Here is a 14,235-nt window from a genome sequence, read left to right as displayed (position 1 = left end):
ATGTTGGCTTCATTGAATGAGTTTGGGAGTATTCCCTCCTCTTCTATTTTTTGGAAACCTTTAAGGAGAATGGGTATTATATCTTCTCTGTATGTCTGATAAAATTCTGAGGTAAATCCATCTGGCCCGGGGGTTTTGTTCTTGGGTAGTTTTTTGACTACCACTTCCATTTCTTTGCTGGTAATTGGTTTGTTTAGATTTTGTGTTTCTTCCTTGGTCAGTCTTGGAAGGTTGTATTTTTCTAGGAAGTTGTCCATTTCTTCTAGGTTTTCCAGCTTCTGAGCATATAGGTTTTCATAGTAGTCTTTAATCATTCTTTGTATTTCTGTTGGGTCCATCATGATGTTTCCTTTCTCATTTCTGATTCTGTTGATGTGTGTTTATTCCCTTTTTCTCTTAATAAGTCTGATTAGAGGCTTAGCTATTTTGTTTTTCTCAAAGAACCAGCTCTTGGTTTCATTGATTTTTTCTATTGTTTTATTCTTCTCAATTTTGTTTATTTCTTCTCTGATCTTTATTATGTCCCTCCTTCTGCTGACTTTAGGCCTCATTTGTTCTTCTTTTTCCAATTTTGAAAGGAAGAACATTTGGGTTTGTTCTTCCTTCTTTAAATATGCCTGGATTGCTATATACTTTCCTCTTAAAACTGCTTTTGCTGCGTCCCACAGAAGTTGGGGCTTTGTGTTGTTGTTTTCATTTATTTCCATATGTTACCGGATCTACATTTTAATTTGGTCGTTGATCCATTGACTGTTTAGAAGCATGTTGTTAAACCTCCATGTGTTTGTAAGCCTTTTTGCTTTCTTTGTACAATTTATTTCTAGTTTTATACCTTTGTGTTCTGAAAAGTTAGTTGGTAGAATTTCAATCTTTTTAAATTTACTGAGGCTCTTTTTGTGGCCTAGTATGTGGTCTATTCTGGAGAATGTTCCATGTGCACTTGAGAAGAATTTGTATCCTGTTGCTTTTGGGTGTAGAGTTCTATAGATGTCTATTAGGTCCATCTGTTCTAGTGTGTTTTTCAGTGCCTCTGTGTCCTTACTTATTTTCTATCTGGTGGATCTGTCCTTTGGAGTAAATGGTGTGTTGAAGTCTCCTCAAATGAATGCATTGCAGTCTATTTCCTCCTTTAATTCTGTTAGTATTTGTTTCACATATGCTGGTGCTCCTGTGTTGTGTGCATATATATTTATAATGGTTGTATCCTTTTCTTGGACTGAGCACTTTATCATTATGTAATTTCCTTCTTTATCTCTTGTTACTTTCTTTGTTTTGAAGTCTATTTTGTCTGATACTAGTACTGTAACACCTGCTTTTTTCATTTGCATGAAATATCTTTTTCCATCCCTTGACTTTTATTCTGTGCATGTCTTTGTGTTTGAGGTGAGTCTCTTGTAAGCAGCATATAGATGGGTCTTGTTTTTTTATCCATTCAGTGACTCTATGTCTTTTAATTGGTGCGTTCATTCCATTTACATTTAGGGTGATTATCAATAGGTATGTACTTATTGCCATTTCAGGCTTTAGATTTGTGATTACCAAAGGTTCCAGGTTACTTTCCTTTCTATCTAAGAGTCTAACTTAACTCACTTAGTATGCTGTTACAAACAGAATCTTAAGGTTCTTTTCTATTTCTCCTCCTTTTTCTTCCTCCTTCATTCTTTATATATTAGGTATCAAATTCTGTACTTTTTGTCTATCCCTTGATTGGCTTTGGGGATAGTCAATTTAATTTTGCATTTGCCTCGCAATCAGCTGCTCCACCCTCCCTTCCATGGTTTTACTACCTCTGGTGACAGCTATCCAACCCTAGGAACACTTCCATCTATAGCAGTTGCTCCAAAATAGACTGTAGAGATGGTTTGTGGGAGGTAAACTCTCTCAGCTTTTGCTTATCTAGAAATTGTTTAATCCGTCCTTCAAATTTAAATGATAATCTTGCCAGATAAAGTAGTCTTGGTTCCAGGCCCTTCTGCTTCATGGCATTAAATACATCATGGCACTCCCTTCTGGCCTGTAAGGTTTCTGCTGAGAAGTCTGATGTTAGTGTGATGGGCTTTCCTTTGTATGTGATCTTATTTCTGTCTTTGGCTGCTTTTAAGTCTGCCCTTATCCTTGAGCCTTCCCATTTTAATTACTATGTGTCTTGGTGTTGTCTTCCTTGGGTCCATGTGTGGAGATCTGTGCATCTCCATGGCCTGAGAGACTATCTCCTTCCCCAGATTGGGGAAGTTTTCAGCAACTACCTCCTCAAAGACAGTTTCTGTCCCGTTCTCTCTCCTTCTTCTGGTATCCCTATGATACGAATTTTGTTCTGCTTGGATTGGTCACACAGTTCTCTCAATATTCTTTCATTTTTAGAGATCCTTTTTTCTCTCTGTGCCTCAGCTTCTTTGTATTCCTCTTCTCTAGTTTCTATTTCATTTATTGTCTCCTCCACTGTATCCAACCTGCTTTTAATACCCTGCATCGTGCTCTTCAACGATTCGATCTCCGACCTGAATTCATTCCTGAGTTCTTGGATGTCTTTCCGTACCTCCATTAGAATGTTGATGATTTTTATTTTGAACTCCCTTTCAGGAAGAGTCACGAGGTCCATATCATTTAAATCTTTCTCAGGAGTTGTATTAACAATTTCACTCTGGACAAGGTTCCTTTGGCATTTCATGTTTGTATATGGCGCCCTCTAGTGTCCAGAAGCTCTATTCTGGAGCTGCTCAGCCCCTGAAGCAATGTTGGGGGTGGCAGAGGAGCAGTACTGGTGCCTGGGGGGAGGAAAGAGCTGTTCCCCGCCTCCTGGCTGCTGTGCCTGTCTCCACTGCCTGAGCCAGTGGGCCAGTCACACAGGTAATTTTTTGTCCCAGAGCAGCGGGATATGGATCCCTGCTTTCCACAAGCAGCCAGAATCCCAGTTTCCCCAGGAACTCTGCCTGTATTAACTTTCCAACCCGGTAGTCATGCGAGTCTCATGAAAGCACCATGAAATGTAGGTTTGCGCTCCCAGAGCTGCTCTCCAAAGCTAGGCATTCAGCAGTCCCAAACCTTCCACTCCCTCCCTGCTCCATTTCTCTTCCTCCCACTGGTGAGCTGGGGTCGGGGAGGGGCTCAGGTCCTGTGGAGCCACAGCTCTGGTATGTTATCCCATTCAGTGAGGTCTGCTCTTTTCTCCAGGTGTGTGCTGTCTCGTGCCATCCTCTTTCCTGTTGCTCTCTCAAGGTTAGTTGAGCCAATTAAATTTTCTACTTGTATCCAGTTTTAGGAGGAGGCCTCTGTCTCTCCTCTCACGCCGCCATCTTTTCCATCCCTTCACTTTTAGTCTGTGTATGTCTTTGGGTTTAAAGTGAGTCTCTTGTAGGCAGCATATAGATGGGTCCTGTTTTTTTATCCATTCAGTGACTCTATGTCTTTTGATTGGTGCATTGAGTCCATTTACATTTAGAGTGATTATCGATAGGTATGCACTTATTGTCATTGCAGACTTTAGATCAGTGGTTACCAAAGGTTCAAGGTTACCTTCATTACTATCTAAGTGTCTAACTTAGTTCATTTAATATGCTATTACAAACACAATCTGAAGGTTCTTTTCTTTTTCTCATCCTTTTTCTTCCTCTTCCATTCTCTATATATTAGGTATCATATTCTGTATTCTTTGTCTGTCCCTTGATTGACTTTGGGGATAGTTCATTTAGTTTTGCATTTGCTTAGTAATTAGCTGTTCTACTTTTTTTCCTATGGTTTTATTACCTCTGGTGACAGCTATTAAACCTTAGGAACTCTTCCATCTATAGCAGTCCCTCCAAGATAGACTGTAGAGATGGTTTGTGGGTTGTATATTCTCTCAGCTTTTGCTTATCTGGAAATTGTTTAATCCCTCCTTCAAATTTAAATGATAATCTTGCTGTATAAAGTAATCTTGGTTCCAGGCCCTTCTGCTTCATTGCATTAAATACATCATGCCACTCCCTTCTGGCCTGTAAGATTTCTACTGAGAAGTCTGATGCTAGTGTGATGGGCTTTCCTTTGCATGTGATCTTATTTCTCTCTCTAGCTGCTTTTAATAGTCTGTCCATATCCTTGATCTTTGCCATTTTAATTACTATATGTCTTGGTGTTGTCTTCCTTGGGTCCCTTGTGTTGGGAGATCTGTGCACCTCCATGCTCTGAGAGACTATCGTCTTCCCCAGATTGGGGAAGTTTTCAGCAATTACTTCCTCAAAGAGCCTTCCTATCCCTTTCTCTCTCTTCTTCTTCTGGTACCCCTATAATGCAAATATTGTTCCGTTTGGATTGTTCACACAGTTCTCTCAATATTCTATCATTCTTAGAGATCCTTTTTTCTCTCTGTGCCTCAGCTTCTTTGTATTCCTATTCTCTAATTTCTATTTCATTTATCATCTCCTCCACCATATCCAATCTGCTTTTAATACCCTCCATTGTGCTCTTCAATGATTGCATCTCCAAACGGAATTCATTCCTGAGTTCTTGAATATCTTTCTGTACCTCCATTAGCATGTTAATGATTTTTATTTTGAACTCCCTTTCAGGAAGATTCATGAGGTCCATGTCATATATCTCGGGAATTACATTTACTCTGGACCAGGTTCCTTTGGTGTTTCATATTTGTATATGGTGCCCTCTAGTGTCCAGAAGCTCTACTCTCTGAAGCAATGTTGGGGGTCGCAGGGGAGTGGGATTGGTGCCTGGGGGAAGGAAAGAGCTGTTTCCTGCTTCCCGGCTGCTATGCCTGTCTCCACTGCCTGAACCAGTGGGAAGAGCACACAGTTATAAGCTTTTGTCCCAGAGCAGCCAGATATGGGTCCCTGCTATCCACAATCGGCTGGAATCTCAGTCTCTCCAGGAATTCTGCCTATCTTAGCTTTCCAATCCTGTAATCATGAGAGTATCATAAAGCACCATGAAATGTAGGTTTGTGCTCCCAGAGCAGATCTCTGGAAGTAGATATTCAGCAGTCCCAAGCGTTCACTCCCTCCCCCGCTCCATTCCTCTTCCTCCCACTGGTGAGCTGGGGTGGGGGAAGGGCTTGTGTCCCACCGGGCTACAGCTTTGGTATGTTACCCTGTTCCGTTTGGTCTGCTCTTTTCTCCAGGTGTATGCAATCTGGCACAGTCCTCTTTCCTGTTGCTCTCTCACGATTAGTTGTATTAATTATATTTTTGTATTATATGTGGTTTTAGGAGGAAGCCTCTGTCTCTCCTCTCATGCCACCATCTTTAATCCTCTGCTTAACTGGTCTTTTAGTCTCTGCAGTAAACATTATTTTCCCTTCTTTATAGCTAGTAAAAGGCATACACAGTTTTTAAAGTACATGCCGTTTTGGATTAAGATCTAGATTAAAATTCCAGCTCTGACCCTTTAATAGTTGTTACTATCAAACCAGTTATTCACCCTTTGGAGCAAATATACTATTTAGTAAGTTGTGATAAAACCTCAGAAGTGATTAAGCCTGGACATGAGTACCGCACTTTTGAATAAGCCCACCAGCCTTCTCAGAGAGACCTAGGTTTCATCTTACTTAGGCTACAAGCATTCTCCAGAGGAAATGTCAGCAAGCCACAAGCCCACCTTTTCCGTGACCTATCCCCTCAAAAACCCACCAAAAACTGAGCCATAAAAAGACTCCTAGCCTGTAAGACATGCCTTCTTTGTTCTGCTCGCCAGAACAGAGAGGTCCCTCAGGATTAGCAATAAACCTGCTTGGACTATTGAGTTTGTGTCCCTTCTTTTTCTTTTAAGATTAATTGATACTTTATTAAAAGTATGTAACTCATATCTGCTTGTCAATAAATATTAGCTACCTAATTCATCCTGCTCCATTTGAGGAGGTAGAGTTTACATATTTTTCTCACACTGCAGTTACAGCAAACAACCTTAAGAATTTAGCATAACTGATCTCCCACATTCATTTGAAAAATATACAGTATAGAAAGCATCATAAAGCTCAACAAGTGGAAATGGTTGGTTTATGTAATTTTAGTTTTATTATATATTGTTATGTATTAAGTATTGTTATATATATGTTATGAAATTAAGTTATTATGTTATATCCCTCTAACAGATAAGGAAATATAAGGATAGAAATTTACAGTAATTTCTGTGAATTTGCATAGCTGCTAAGTACCAGATGAAAGATGTGAACCAGTGTGTCTCAGGGTCTAAACTGTTGAGCAGAATAAAAAGACTATACTTAGAGAAATCAGAAATGCAAGGTCTAGGGAGAAAGAAAATAGTTCAGCATGACAAGAGTTGAATATCCATTCAACTATATGGTTGGGGTCTTGTACGAAGTGAAACTGGAAAGATAAGCTATAGCTGAATCTTCAGGGGCTTGTATGACATGTTCAGAACATCAGTTCCATTCTGAAGATGAGTATGAATTGTAGGGATTTTAAGCTTGATATTGACGGACCATCACAGGTATATTTAGAGAGAATTCTGGAGAGGGAAAGAAGGATGGCTAGAAGGAGGTGTATATGTAAGTCTGCAGCATGACTGGAGGCTGGGAGACCAGTTAGGAGGCTCTAGCAATAATTCTGCTAGGAGATACATCAATACCCAAGTTCCATCCCCACAGGGGCACTTCTTGATATTCTGACAATGGATGTATATCTAAGAGAAAAGTCCACAAGGAGAAGAAAAAAAGAGGGCCACCCACTGCAGTCCTAGGACAAGTATTGTTTAAAAGCCTCGAAAATAACACAAAGAATCTGCATTTTGGACATGTAGAGGGAATAGCAAGGAAATTTTTCAATGTTTTATGAAGGCAAGATGATAAAAGTTTTCAAGAGCAATGCTCCCTTTACACAGACATCAAAGAGAACCTGAAAAGCATTTGATTTCCTCAAGGATCTCTGGGCCAAGTATGGAATCACTGGATGCTGCTGTAATTCCTCCCACAGAATCCCTGCTCCCTCCACTTCTCTACCTGCAGAATCAGTCTCTGATTGCTGGAAGGGACCCTGGAGACCCAAGAGTAAAATCCTGGGAGTCTCTGCTAGAGGGAGTCCTGTCTCCCACTGACGCAGCTGTACTTTGGCTGAGCTCTGCTCTCACTCCTTCCATCCTCAGTCTCCTCCGTCCCCGGGGTTGCAGACTAACCAGCCATTAGTGAGCAGTCCCAGGCTGTGACCTCATTAAAAAGTTGTTAATGAGGCACACTGCTGTTCAGAGAGCACACCTGACTGAGACCCCAGTGGTCTGTCCTGGGGCCTGAGGGAAGCTGAGGTGAAGAGACAGCATCAGGTCTGGGGAGAGAGCTAAGGAACTGAGGCTGCAGAGCCACAGCTCCCAGTGAACTCACCTAGTGAAGCTCGAGTCCCTGCTGGCCTACACACTTACAGGAGTGGGTGCAGCCCAGGGTGGCAGGATTTCCCACTGAGCTGTCAGCTCTGCTGACCAGTATTAATGGAGGACTTCAAATCCTGAGACTCACAGGGGGGTTTCCTTGCACTGAATTTGCTCTCATGAGCTCTTAACTGCCTGAGTATGAGGGTCTTTTGACTGGAGTCTATGTTATAGGCTGTGTCACCTTGCCAGCCGTTCACCACTCCACTGCCAAAGGAATGTTTCCAAAATACAGATTTGATTGTTTGTTTGCTCTGAGAATCTTTCAATTGATCTATATAGTTCCCAAAATAGTGTTCAAAGCCTTGACATAGAAGGCCTTTCCAGATCTGGCTCCTACTGACCACCCTACCCTCATCTGCCTCCATTTCCCCTCCCATGTCATAAATGTTATTATTCTCACCATCAGCATCCACTTCACTGCCACTACCTTCTGCAAAATTACAATGGTTAACCTTCTATAGAATAACTATGTGCTTTCTTTAGTGATATACAAGTATTAACTCATTTAATCCTCCCAACCAAGATGTGAAATGGGTGCTATGATTACCTTCACCTTTCAAAAGAGGAAACTGAGGCACCGAGGTGCTATATAACTTGCCCAGTATCACAGAGTTGCCAGGTGACAGAACTAGGATAAAACCTGGGCATTTAGCTGTAGAGTTCACATTCTTACCCAGCTGTCAGCCAACTATAGCCTATTGCCAAATACAACCCTCCAGTAGTCTTCATATAGTGCATGAGTTAAGATGGTTTCTACATTTTTAATGGCTAGAAAAAAACTCAGAAGAATAATATTCCTTGACACATGTAAAGCATATGATATTCACGTTCTAGGGTCCCAACAAAAGTTTTACTGGAACACAGTCATGCTCATTCATTTACACATTATGGCCATTCTCATGCTGCAACAGTACAGCTGAGTAGTTGCATAGAGTTCATTCATCAGTTCTTAGAGAAGAAACAGCTTTATTTACCTTCACCATTTTTAGATTAGAAAACTGCTGTATTGTTCTCAAACACCATGTTAAGGGCCTAATCTGACAGCGTTGGTGTGATATTAAATGATGAAAACCACTATATGAAATGTCCGTGCAGTGTGTTTGCAGCTGTCAGCGATCATTACAAGTACACTGATGTGATTGATAGCATTTGCCTCTGGGTGATAAGAATTTGTCGACTTTTTTTCTTCTTTCTACTTGTCATATTTTCCCCAAATTGTAGTGGGAACGGTTTGTTGACTATACAGTGGAACTAATCTCATTATGTAGACTTATATCAGATACAGTATTCAGAATAACTATATAATAATATGCTCCAAAATTATCCTTGGCAAGTGACAATGTAGCTTCCTCCCCTAATCTTTGGTTATAAAACTACTTATTTAATTTTAGGGCAATTCCTGGGTTTGAAAGTTTTTTATTGCATTGTGTATGTAAATCACAGCTAACTTGTAATAGGGGGAAATTGTAGTTGATGTCAGGGTCTCAGTTTCGAATCCTGCTCCTACTATTTTGGTGACTATGTGACCTTGGGTTTACTGCACTCGAAATTATTCAAATATTTGTAACACCATGTATTCTCTCTCTAAAACAAAACATTGCTCATTTCTTCACTTGATATCTTATTGTTTCAACGTGTAAATAACATGAATTTCTTTATAAAAACATTTATAAAGAATTTGTAACTGTGAGGTGACAGATGTTAACTAGATTTATTATGATGATCACTGTGCAATGTATGCATATATGGAATCATTATGCTGTGCACTTGACTAATATAATGTTATATCTCAGTTAAATGGCAATAAAATAACTTATTAGTTTATATATATATATGTCTTAAAGGAAGGACATTCCAAATGTGGTCTAATCATTTTGGAATAGTGTTGAGCATTTTTTATTGGTTAATCCCTACAATTCTAATTATATTTCTGATAATGCAGTTTAAGTTGGATTAAATTCATGTTTCTCTTGTCTTTCTCACAAATACTTTCACATATTCAAGTCTCTGTATACTGCTTTTAAAATAATATTTTATGCTGATTCTGAGTTAATTAGCTATGCATTGCACGGGATTAAGAAAGGACAGAATTAAGATTCAAGCTATCTGAATTGTATTCCTATTATCTATAATCAAATGTCTTGAATATTGCTTTCCTTAGCTATGAAATGATGGATTCAGATGAGGTAATGCTAAAAGTAAATACCTAAATATGGATCAGTAATATGCTTAGTGCTTTCTCAAATGCTTTACACTAAAATTTACCCTTAAAACAAACCAGTCTGACAGATACTATTAATATTTGCATCATATTACAGATGAAGAAAGAGGCAAAAAGTGGTTGATTGACCTTTTCATGGTCACCCAACTAGTACATGACAGAGTAGGACTGAATCCAGGCAAGGTCCCTTTATGGTATGTAATAGTTCATTTCTTCAGGACTTACAAATTTTTCTTTCTTAATTTCTATTGGTCATGAAATTACAAACTTCAGAGAGCAGCAATTGGGCTTTATGGTGTTTCGACCTTCATATCAACAAATACAACATTTTATTGTAATAAAACATACAGAGTTGTTAAAGAAAGACCATATTGGAGTAACCTATGATTCCTTTTAACCCTTGAAGAAAGCAACACCATGATTGAACTCACACTTGAGGAATTTTGAAATTACTACAACAAGATCTAATAGCCTGAAGATGAAATTGCGAGAGAATTGAAAATTCACATCATTCTACCTGGTATAATCAGCATAGAATGGAGTTGATTAATGTCACTGGGCTTATAAAGGAATATAAAGGGGATGGCTGGTCCTGTATCCACATTGCATAACAACAAACTTGAGATCCAACCCAGCCTGCCAGAGCAGCATACAAAATAAAATGAATGAATGACATGTATTATGTACTGGAAGAATTATGTTTGTTTATTGTTTGTTTTGGATTGAATGGTGTCAGACTTAATCCAAAATAAGATAAAATGCCAGGATGACTGTTGTGTCCCCAAATTCACATAACGAGCAGGCTCATACTGTGAACAATGTGTGGCACATTGGAGAACACTAACAAAGTTAATACTTGGAATGCATTGGCCACAGATGTTCCAGAACACCAGTGAGCCAATAAGAAAAAGAACTTAAGCCTACAATAGGCATGCAGAGGATTTGGCAGATGGTAGAGATAAGTCCAAACTACCTCTGTGTTATTATCTCTCTGAGCTCATTTCAGCATTTCAGTAGTCATTTCAGCAGCTGGCTGTCAGCTCAGTATACATGGGAGGAGAAGCAGAGAAGAATCACAAACATGAAACTGATTGTTCCTCATTCCATAAACTTTGATCTTGTCTCTTAAAGGGCTACAGGATGCAGTTTCTGAGGCCTACGAACTTGCGGAAGGTCCGGCCGATAGCATTCTTCACCTCATTATTTCTCAGGCTATAGATAATGGGGTTCAACATGGGGGTCACAACAGTGTAGGACAATGACAGCAGCTTCTTGCTCTCAGGAGAATTATTGGACTTAGGCCGGGCATAAGTGAGGCTTGAAGATACGTAGAAAAGGGAGACAACAAGGAGGTGGGAGGAGCAGGTAGAGAAGGCTTTCTGCTTCCCTTTAGCTGATGGAATCTTGAGAATGGCACCAGCAATGCGAGTGTAGGAACACAGGATCAGCAAACATGGTATCATGATGAATATAATGGATCCAACCACCGCATAGATCTCAAACAGTGCAGTGTCTGCACACACCAGCCTCAGCACAGGTGGGCTGTCACAGAAAAAGTGGTTCACCTTGTTGGCACCACAGAATGGAAAGCTGAAGAGCCATGTGGTCTGCACAGTAGCTACAGGAAAGCCTGGAAACCAAGCAGCAAAAGCCAGTTTGGCACGTGTCCTTTGGTTCATGATCACGGGGTAGTGCAAGGGATAGCAGATGGCTACGTAGCGGTCGTATGCCATGGTGGCCAGGAGGGAACATTCAGCAGCTCCAAAGAAGAAGAAGAAATACATCTGAGTGGCACAGCCACGGAAGGAGATGGTTGTGTCCTGGACGATCAAGGTCCCCAGCATCTTGGGCACAATGACGAGGTTGAAGCCGATCTCCAGGAAGGACAAGTTCCTGAGGAAGAAGTACATGGGACTATGCAGCGTGGGGTCAGCTAAGGTAATCAGAATGATGAGGCTGTTTCCCATCAGGGTGACCAGGTAGATGATGAGAAACGTCAGGAAGAGTAACGACTGTATTTCGGTAGGAAGGGATGAGAAGCTCATGAGGACAAACTCACTAACTCTTGTCAGGTTTCCTCTAGCCATGGAGATAGGAATGGATCACCAGCTGTGGTCATGGAGATTTGATTGGAAGAGTTAGATTCTGGATTTGTTTTTCAGACTCCTTACTGTAAGGGAAAGAGGTAAAGTTAGGATCTCATTTGGAAGAGGAAGGGCTTTTTGTTGTTAAAGAATAAAGACAGGAAGAATGGCCTGAGTCTGATTTCTGAAAGGCACAATTGCTCATTGCTCCCTTCTCCTTCTCTTTCATGACACATTTTCCACTTTATTTCTATATTTGCTAAAACATGTTGGATCATATCTACTTGCATCCATTTTCTAAGCACACTTAACAACTTTGAGGTGGGCTTAAGTGAAAGGGGTCCAGAGGCAAGGAACCAGACAGAAAAACTGCAGAAAATTTCCATTTATTTCAATTTTATATCTCCCTTCTTCAAAGATTCATTGTGTTCACCTTTTCAACCTGTTGCCAAAATTAGCATTTGCCATTTCTACACGTTTAGGGATTGCACTGAAACAACTGAGAGGTATCCAGTGGAGAAAATGAATTATATCATATTTTGTTTTATGGTGATTCAAAGTAGGAATAAGAAAAACAACCAGAAGAATGGGAAGAGTACTTGAGAGATGTGGTTGTTTTAATGAACTTTTTATTCCCCTCTTGATATGAGAACTGCAAACTACTTCAAAATATATAATAATAATTTGCTCTTGCCCAAACAGATATGAAGTAACAGCCTTAGGAGTTTCCTCTTCAGTCCAGCAAAGCTACGACTGACAACTGATGATCACGACCCATTAGAGCCACTAGCCCTCAGGACTAAGATATGATCAGAATATTGTGCCTCAGCTACAGAAACAGTGAATGTGTCCCAGGAAATTCCAACTACTCTTTCAAGAAAAGACCAAAAAAAAAAAAAATAGAGAAACAGAATTCCCCAAAAATATTAGAAAAACATGGGGAACATCATAAGGGTGAATGTAATAACCACATTGTTTTTCTTGTGAAACCTCCATAAGAGTGTATATCAATGATACCTTAATAAAAAAAATATGGGGAACATCAGCATGAATGCAGAAAGGAAAACATTCATAAATAAATAAGTAACCTGGACTACATAAAATAAAAGACAGAATCTTAGATAATCATGAAAAAATTCAACATTTATTTCACTTCTACCAGGGTACTGGTGATATGATGACTGTACACCAAGGCTTAGAATCCACTGGAGGAGATATTATGTAATCAACTGCAATTAATCACAATGAATTTCACAACACAGGAAATACACAATACCATGAGGACCTATGAAGAGATGAGGAACCGGGACACCTAATTTAGTCTATGATGGTTTTACAGGCAACAGAGATGACAGTGAGGTTGGCTGAAAGATAGGCAAAGCATGCATGGTGCTGTATAAAATCATGAAAATATCATATGAAACAAAGTACCAGGAAAATGAGTAAAATCACAGAGAGAATAGTTTTTGAAGGGAAAGCACTCCTTAGCATGCAGCAAAAGAAATGCAAATACACTCACAACTATACATCTTGGTCTTTTGGTTATTTTTCTTTTAATTTTGAGAGTAAACTTCCTTTAAACATTCAGAGAGGAAACAAAAATGAAAAAGCAAAACCACACAAGCTACAACCAAAAGACCCTTTAGGCTACATACAAAGAAACAACTCCATCTCACATCATTCACAAAATTGAATTCTAATGGATTGGAGCCTTAAATGTAAGACCTGAAACCATCAAACCCCTAGAAGAAAATACAAGAAAAACTACCTAAAATTGGTCTTGGCAACAATTTTTTGGATCTTATGCCTAAAGGACAAACAGCAAAAGCAAAAATAAACAAGTGGGACTATATCAACTAAAAAGCTTCTGCCCAAGAAGGGAAACTTCAACAAAATGAAAGGGCAATCTGCGGAATGGGAGAAAATATTTGCAGACCATATAGCTGATAATAGTTTTACATCCAAAGTATATAAAGAAATCTTACAACTTAGTAACAAAAAAAAAAAAACAATCTGATTAAACAATGGGTAGAGGATCTGAAGAGACATTTTCCCAAGAAGACCTGCAAATAGCTAATAGGTGCATGACAATGTACTCAGCCATCACTAATCATCATGGAAATATAAATCAAAATCACAATGAGGTATCACCTCCCACCGGTCAGAATGGCTATTATCAGAGAACCAAGAGATAACCTGTGTTGGCAAGGAGTTGCAGAAAAGGGAACCCTGTTTGTTAGTGCAGAATGTGAATTGGTGTAGTTCTGATGCATAGTATGGAGGTTCCTCAAAAAATTACAAATAGAACAACCATGTGATCCAGCACTTCCACTTACGTGTATGTAGCCGATGGGAATGAAATCACTATCTCACAGAGAGATCTGCACTCCCGTGTTCACTGCAGCTATCATTCACCAGAGCTAAGATACCACAACAACCTAAGTGTCCACTGAGGAGCGAATGGACAAAAATGTGGTACATATACACAGGCAATATTATTCAGCCATAAAAAAGGAGGACTCCTGCCATCTGTGACAGACAACATGGATGGGACTTGAGGGCATT

General features: G+C 39.6%; 1 protein-coding gene across 1 annotated transcript; it reads right to left on the bottom strand.

The window, feature by feature from the left end:
- Positions 1–10,281: 10,281 nt before the first annotated feature.
- LOC118914498 (olfactory receptor 10A5-like) lies at positions 10,282–11,746 on the bottom strand. Its single transcript, XM_036889486.2, has one exon. It carries the CDS (start codon positions 11,671–11,673, stop codon positions 10,720–10,722), a length of 954 nt encoding a protein of 317 aa, XP_036745381.1. The 5' UTR covers positions 11,674–11,746; the 3' UTR covers positions 10,282–10,719.
- Positions 11,747–14,235: the final 2,489 nt, after the last annotated feature.

Source organism: Manis pentadactyla, chromosome 9, assembly GCF_030020395.1.
Source record: "Manis pentadactyla isolate mManPen7 chromosome 9, mManPen7.hap1, whole genome shotgun sequence".
Taxonomy (NCBI): Eukaryota; Metazoa; Chordata; class Mammalia; order Pholidota; family Manidae; genus Manis; species Manis pentadactyla.
Note: the sequence above shows the minus strand (reverse complement) of the source record. Positions and strands in the feature narration are given on the sequence as shown.

Bases quoted from the DNA above. Each gene is read 5' to 3' on its own strand.
- LOC118914498 (XM_036889486.2), bottom strand. From the start codon at position 11,673: ATGGCTAGAGGAAACCTGACAAGAGTTAGTGAGTTTGTCCTCATGAGC.